General features: G+C 37.9%; 1 protein-coding gene across 1 annotated transcript in view; it reads left to right on the top strand.

Moving 5' to 3' along the window:
• Nucleotides 1–1,475: 1,475 nt before the first annotated feature.
• Nucleotides 1,476–7,037, top strand: part of LOC104276284 (pecanex-like protein 1) — a gene marked incomplete at its 3' end in the record, with an annotated part of 54,444 nt that continues 48,882 nt past the window's right edge. The window contains exon 1 of the mRNA XM_009872541.1: nucleotides 1,476–1,669. Coding sequence (XP_009870843.1) covers nucleotides 1,476–1,669 — 194 coding nt within the window. The remainder of the gene's footprint in view (nucleotides 1,670–7,037) is intronic.

The following is a 7,037-nucleotide window of genomic DNA, read 5'->3' as shown; positions in this document are numbered from 1 at the left end:
AATAAAGAGGATTCTCTGTCTTATTCTCCAGTCATGTTCCTGTTCTGATTCCGCAACGTGTGTAGAGCCTTGATCATTGTAAAGGTTCTTCTTGTTATAATGGTCTGCATAGGAAGGGAGACTAGGTGTGCAAAACAAGCTGAAATTCTCCTTAGAATAGGAGGTTTAAAAAGACAGTTAATTGTTCTTCTTGTCTACTGAATTAATGTTTGTGCTGGTGAAAAATGCTGTTTAATTAGGGTTTTCATGTATGTGTATATACATTTATGGCTTTTGGAATTTTATCTCAAACTACGCCATCAGAGAGGTAAAGGATGGCGATGCAGCAAAAATATTTGAGAATACAGGTTGTTGTTGCTTCTGTCAGGGAAGTGGTCTGTTTGTGGTTGAAGACTATATTTTGTTCAGTGGCTTCCTGGGAAAATGGCAAAATTATAAATACAAATAAAAGGTGACTTGGAAGGGTGAAAGCCTTGAAGTGAAACCTCAAGTTTAACTAATACTCTGAATATTTGTCTTAAATAGTTATTAGGGCACACTTATCAGTATCTATTGCTGAAGTGATTGATCTGTGAAAGCTGCATGGACCTCAGCAAAAGTTGCCTGAGAAGTCTTAACTGAGTAGAATTTCAAAAGATGGATTCAGGACTGAGGTTTTTCATGAGGCTTGTGGCCACCTTTAACACAGCTTAAAAATTCTCCTCAGAAGTCGGTGGCTGCCTTTCCATGAGCATGTAATGGTGTAGCACAAATAGTCTTTGTGTGCAGGTTGTTGTGGACTACTGCTCAAATGTGTGAGCCACAGAGGTAAATATTCCCCCCTTTTTTATGCAGGTAGGGAAATTTTTGACTTACGTGACTGATCAGTATCTTGTTGTGCAAGAGTAGCTGTTGGAATCTGACAAGCTAAGTCTATGCTGGCTGGCTGAGCATGTTTTATCCCATAAACCATGCTGTCAAACTCACATCAGTTTTTCCAAAATGGACTTGGTGCTGTTTACTAGCCCTGAAATAAGGTCATACCCTGTGCTTGGTTTAAAATTGCTTAAAATCTTTCCATCTTTTTTTATTCATAACAACTAATCAAAAGCACTAGACATGACACAAGTCATGCTAGCTCTAGGTTTCCTAGTCTGGATCTTATATTCTAATAGCCTAGGAAAAAAAACCCCAAGAGTTGAATTTGGTTTTCAAGTTCCAGTGATAGGTTTACTTAACATGCTGCTGTGGTGCTTTCGTATCTTGTAGACCCAACTGTTTGGGTTTTCTTTCTACGTTGCTAGACTTCTAACAGTCTCCATACAAAGTTTGACTGTAGGGGGTGTGTGTTTAAACCTTCATTTTCAGTATGATCGACATTTTCTCTATGAAAAAAAAGTGTTAAGCTCCAGATAGCTTTATGTGTTCTTAAGGACTTTTGACCTTGCGCTCATTAACTCTTTCTTACTCTCTTTTGAAAGGCCCTTCCTTCTTCCATGATGATAGTAGCTGTCTACTGCCCGGTGATAGCAGCTCTCTTTATCGTTTTGAAGATGGTGAATTACCGTTTGCACAGGGCACTGGATGAGGGAGAAATTGTGGAGAGGAATGCTAGTGAGCATCTGGACAGAGGTGCAAAACCAGAACAAAGCAGTGTTTCAGCCAAGAGGAAAGACAGCAATGGGCCCAGGTAAGGTGTCTGCTGACGTTTGTGTCATGCTTCAAATAATAAACAGTCCTGTCTTCATTAGGTGTGTAACTGGAATGATGGTTGAAATAAACGCCAAGGAATATAGATACAGACCTCTGTAGTTCTGAAAGACTCTTAAAGTCTGGTCTTTGAAAGACTTTTTTTATGTATTAGGTTAGAAATAATGGATTCATGTTAATTTCCTGGTTCCTCCCCCAAAGGAGTTGCAGAATGATATTGAAAATGCTGGAAGCACTGAAACAATAGCATGGAAAATATGTGCTGATTAGGTCACTAAATACTTAATGAACACAACCAGTACAAGTAATCTTATTTCAGCAGTAGACTTAGTTTTAAAAATCTAGCTGTTAAAGACCACATACTACATTAAGTATTTTATCACTAGAAGGAATGTCTGATCTGGTTTCAATTTGCTTAGTTTTGCAAGAGCAGGAGTCGGATACAATGCTTGACTCCAGTCATAGTCTTACTTCAGAAGAACACCGTCCTATGAGTTTGGAAATCCTGGAATTGCTCAGTAGTGAAGATGTTTCTGAAGTATTATCAATAGGAGACTTCCTTTCTACATGTCTTCTTTGTTGTCACTAGCATAAAAAACCCCAGAGGCTTTCCTCCTCTGACCAGACCTTATGGAGAAAGAAGAGCGAAAGATGATTCATCAACAAGGCCGGCCTAACCAGTCTGATCAGACTGGGGATGTTTTATGAACTCTTATTATCAAAGCCTCTGCCTGGCTCCAGATAATTGAGGCCATGTTAAGAGTTAGACTCCATGAAATATGTCAACCTTGAATTGTTAGCTTTTTAAAGATGACTTTTCTCTACTCTGTGACTTTCTGGTTCTAGTAGCCATGAATAGTTTTCCAAGTGAGGCAATTAGTATGCTGTCCTGACTTTTAAGATGTTTTGTGTGTCTTCTTATAAACAAACAGAAAAAACCAACCCAAAACAAACCTGAAACTTTTATATGGAGACACGTGCTTTAAAGAAATGTAGTTGAAAGAAGGCTCTTAAGTCTTTAACACTTCCTTTCTTTAAGCAACCTGATAAAGTGATGCTCTTTCAAATGCTCAGTCTTAGAAGTAAAAGGACTTCTCTGCGTGTATGGGGTAGCTTCTCATGAGATGGGTCTAAAGTTCTTCTGTATCTGCTCTTAGGTATTGTTAGCGAAAAATGTGTCTTAAATTCCTTTAAAGTTGATACACAGTAACTTCGTGTATCAATCTTTTATAACCTGACCGTTTTTCCATGTTGTGTCTGGTAACTGAACCTGCTCATTTAGATCATCATATGCCTTATTAAAACTGTATTGAGCTGTTTTGGCAGAATGCCTACCTGAATGTATATTAATGCTTATTCTGCTTAATAAAATTCATGAAAGCAAACTAGTGGTCTGTTCTGTTTCAATGCACCCTTGTTAACAGATGTTTTATCTGTGATCCTTAAATGGTTTGTTTGGTTTGTTTTTTTGTTTTTTTTTTTAAGCCATGTAGCCTTTGCTTCCAAAACAGTAGCCAAGAGTTGGCGAGAGACTTCTTTCTGCTAGTATTATGAATTACTTCTGGCTGTTTCAGAAGTTTTGTCTTGTCTAAGGAGCAGTTGACATGGAACAAGTTACTACATTATAAGAATTTGTGAGCTCAGTAGAGGTTAGTTTGATGCTGTGTGTCCTGCTTGCCAGCTAAAGTTCATTAACTTTTATATGATCCTTGTTCCCGCTTTCAGGTCTCTTAACTAGAACTGGGAACAAGGTCAATGCAGAAATTACGGAGTTACTTTTTGGTAAGTGGGATGTACAGTATATACTAATCTTTGCCTGGAAGCTTACAAGAACTCTGGGATAACTTTCAGACTTGTAGAGGGGATAAGGAGTGAGTGTTTAATATTGAGCTTCTTAATAAAGTAAATCAAACACTAATAAAAACAGCTGTTTGGAAAGAAAGGATATATATAGGGTTTTCCATTTTTATCTCTGCTCTCCCAGCATAAAGTGGATGTAGGGGAGATCTAAGCAGACATACTACCTTAAATACTTGCCTAATCAGAATATTGGCTTTGGTAGGTTAGGCTAAAGCATGTGATACCAAATAAATAAATATAGTGTAGTCTGCAAAGCTGTCTTAGAGTTTTCACCTCACCACACAACCTCCCTGAGACCACTTTAGATAGGAATCTTAGCCTTTTTGAAGGATTAGGTGATAGTCTGGTTTCTGTTCAGAAGTTATGTTTAGGATTCTGTTTAGCTTCTAAGAACTACTGTTATTTCTGAAGATTTTTATCTGCAAAGTGGTGCTTTCAGGTATCTGTCACTTGTTGGTTTACATGAACTGCCCATCTCTCTTTGGTTCACATTGGTTTGTGAATAGGATCAAACTCTGAGGCATGCTTAAATGAAGAACAACTTAATTGTTCCCTAAGACATGCCTTGTTTTGTTTTTTCCTTATCATCTTTATAAAGCTGAAATTCTCTAGTTAAAATTTTTCAAAGGAGTGAGTCTTAGTTTAGAGAAAGGAATGCAAATTGTCTTGTAGCTTCTATGCAGTTGCTGCTTTTATACCTAGGGAACAGTGTTAGTAATGCTTCTATGAGCTTTCAGGAAAGCAAGTAATGGCAATATGGGCTCCTAACCTCATCTAAAAGGTTGACGATCAGTGGACCCATATAGATACCTGAAGTGTTTTAAGTCAGCCTTGCTTTTGGGGATATGAGAGTGACTTTTTTCTTGTGTTAGTGACTACTGTGGCTCAAAGTGTCATAAAGCATTAACCTGGTGTCACTGATGTTTCTGCCCAACAGCATGGCGGAACTGTAATGATGATGCTACCTGAATTTCACATGTAGCTCTCTTACTAAATGAAATTGACAGCTGGAGATTATAACATCCTAGAGTTACATGCAATATACTTAGACAAGTATGAGCAAGAGAAATAAATTTTAAAAGTACGTAATCTCTACAACTCATACGGTGCCTTTGCTGTTTCTTCTGTTTGCAGTTTTCTGTGGCTGGCGGACTTGTTCTTGAGCTTGAAGTCATTTTGAATCTATAATTAATGATTCAAGCTTTAAAGAAAACTTCTCTTAATACTTGGAACTGATGTGTTCCGGCATTTGTAGTACATGCTGTGGTCCTGTGTTTTAAGAGCAGCCTTCAGACTAGTTATACTGCTATTGTATTTGGAAATTAAGGAAGGAAGAAGGTCTTCAAAAGAAATAAAACTCTTCCTTTGTTGTATCTTGAAATCAAAATCGCTAATTCCAAATTCTGTCTAAAAGTTCTAGTCAGAGTATCAAGTTTCTTTAGTCAGTCAGCTGAAACCAAGTTTTAAACTTCTGAGTTCACATGGCCTTACAACCTCCTCAGAATTTCCTTTTAGTCTCTGACACACTAATATAATACTGCCACAGTACTTTTAGATATCGTAGTTACTAATGATTAGAAATACTGGTTTCAATTTGTTTTGTACAGTCTCCAAATACCTCTTCCACAGCAATCTCTGTTACAAGCAGCCGGGCGTAGTTTATTTAGTCTTCTCAATTTGTGTAGTTACTCCAGGTTTTTTTCCTTGCAAACTGAAGATGTAGCACTTGCTCTAAGGTATGAAGTCAGCAAACTAAGAAACGGATTGTGGCACTTAGTGCTGGTAAGAAATGGCCACATCACTACCAGAAAATAGCTCCTAAAGGATTCTGGGCTACAACAGCATGTAGATCTTTTTGCAGGAATAATCCTGAAAGTCTGGACTTCCTACTTGTTCCTGTGGACTTTTTTTGTTGTCATTTGTTACTAGCTTTTGTTAATCCATTAGTTTGTGTGTACTGTCACAGGATATAGCAGCTGTGAGTAGAGTGGTGATGTTGGGTTCTTTTGTTGCTTATGCTGGTATCTCTTGGTTCACTTTCAGACAAAATCACCTCCTTCTTCCACCTTAACTACTTAGTCGTATGCATGAGAGCTTATTGGCATTGTCTTATGAAGTAGAAAAATAAGTTGTACTTTAATTGTACGCAGTGTTTCTCAATGAATTATTCAAACAGGAAAGGAATTTCATCCCTTTGTGAAAGGCATCCTTTGTTGTATCTTCAGTTGTCATCATAATGTATGCTGAACTTAAACATTTAGTGAGAATTTTTCGGTTTGGCCTTTAAGATCATGTTATGTCCTTATGTTTTCTTGAAGTGCTTACATAAGGAATACTTTGGCTAAAGCTGGTGGAAATTATTGAAGCTGAAGCTGAATTCTGTATTTCTTTTACCTGGTTCTGCGTTAGCCTAATTGATAATATCAGGTCGGGAAGGATCTGTAAACAGCCATCTGTAAGAACATGCTTATATCTTACTGCTGGGCTATATCAAAATGGTGTCTTTTCACTTCTTTCTTCAGTTTGCTTGAGCTGGACCAGAATTACTCTGCAAACTCACAGCTCGTTGTCTCCTAACTTATTTTTACTGAAGTAATATATTCTGAACTTCAGACTGTCTTGAGTGTAATTTCTTTGATGTGGAAAGGTTCAGGGGTCTCTGGTGTGATCTAGAATGGTTCCCAAGGTTGTACTGTTAGGCCTCCTGAGATGACAACAGCTTGAAGTGTCAAGCTGCAGAATGAATGATGTTTCAGGTCCTTTAACTTACAGACAATTTGTTTATAACATCCTAGATTGATGTCTGTATAGTACAAAAATGATTAGGTGTTGGTTTTCTTGTGTAAGACCTTTTTTTTTATGAGACTATTTAAAAAAGTTCTGCAGTGTTTCTGGTCATTTTTGTCCGCCTTTCCAGAGGGTCTTATTTTCTAGTTTCCTTAGTCCAGCTGGAGAAAGTTGTGCCTGTGTTCTTTCTCTAGCAAAATGTTGGAATGGACTTGCCACAGCTCTGAACCGTTGGTTGCTGGGTGGCAGTTGTTTGTCTTTGGGAAGGAGCAGAAAGGGTTGGCATTACATTATTTGGTTTTTACTTCTGTTCAGAAGTCTCCCAATCAGGATGGTTGAGGAGAACTGCATTGGGAGAAAAAAAAAGGATGCCTTGACTTCCCTCTCTCTTTGCAATTAACAGATAGTGCTAGGCTGGATCTCTGAGTTGGGAGTCGCCCAGTCATTTAACACCTTGTTTTCCTAAGGGATAGGTCCAACTTTTATTTCATAAATATCTGCTTTTGACAAACTTAATTGTGTTGAATTAAAATTTGGTGATATGGATCTAAAAATACTTTCAGGTTATTTTCTGGTAGAAAGTGGTTTGTGTCCCTGGGAGAGATACCATGTCCCTGTATGTCTCTGCCGTTCCAATAACTTCCACTGACAGTGTGTGGCTTTTCTGGTTTAACCATCCTTTATTTTTCTCCCCCATTCAA

The sequence above is a fragment of the Apaloderma vittatum genome, unplaced genomic scaffold, assembly GCF_000703405.1.
Source record: "Apaloderma vittatum isolate BGI_N311 unplaced genomic scaffold, ASM70340v1 scaffold10337, whole genome shotgun sequence".
NCBI lineage: Eukaryota > Metazoa > Chordata > Aves > Trogoniformes > Trogonidae > Apaloderma > Apaloderma vittatum.
The sequence above is the reverse complement of the archived record's forward strand: the minus strand, read 5'-3'. Positions and strand labels throughout refer to the sequence as shown.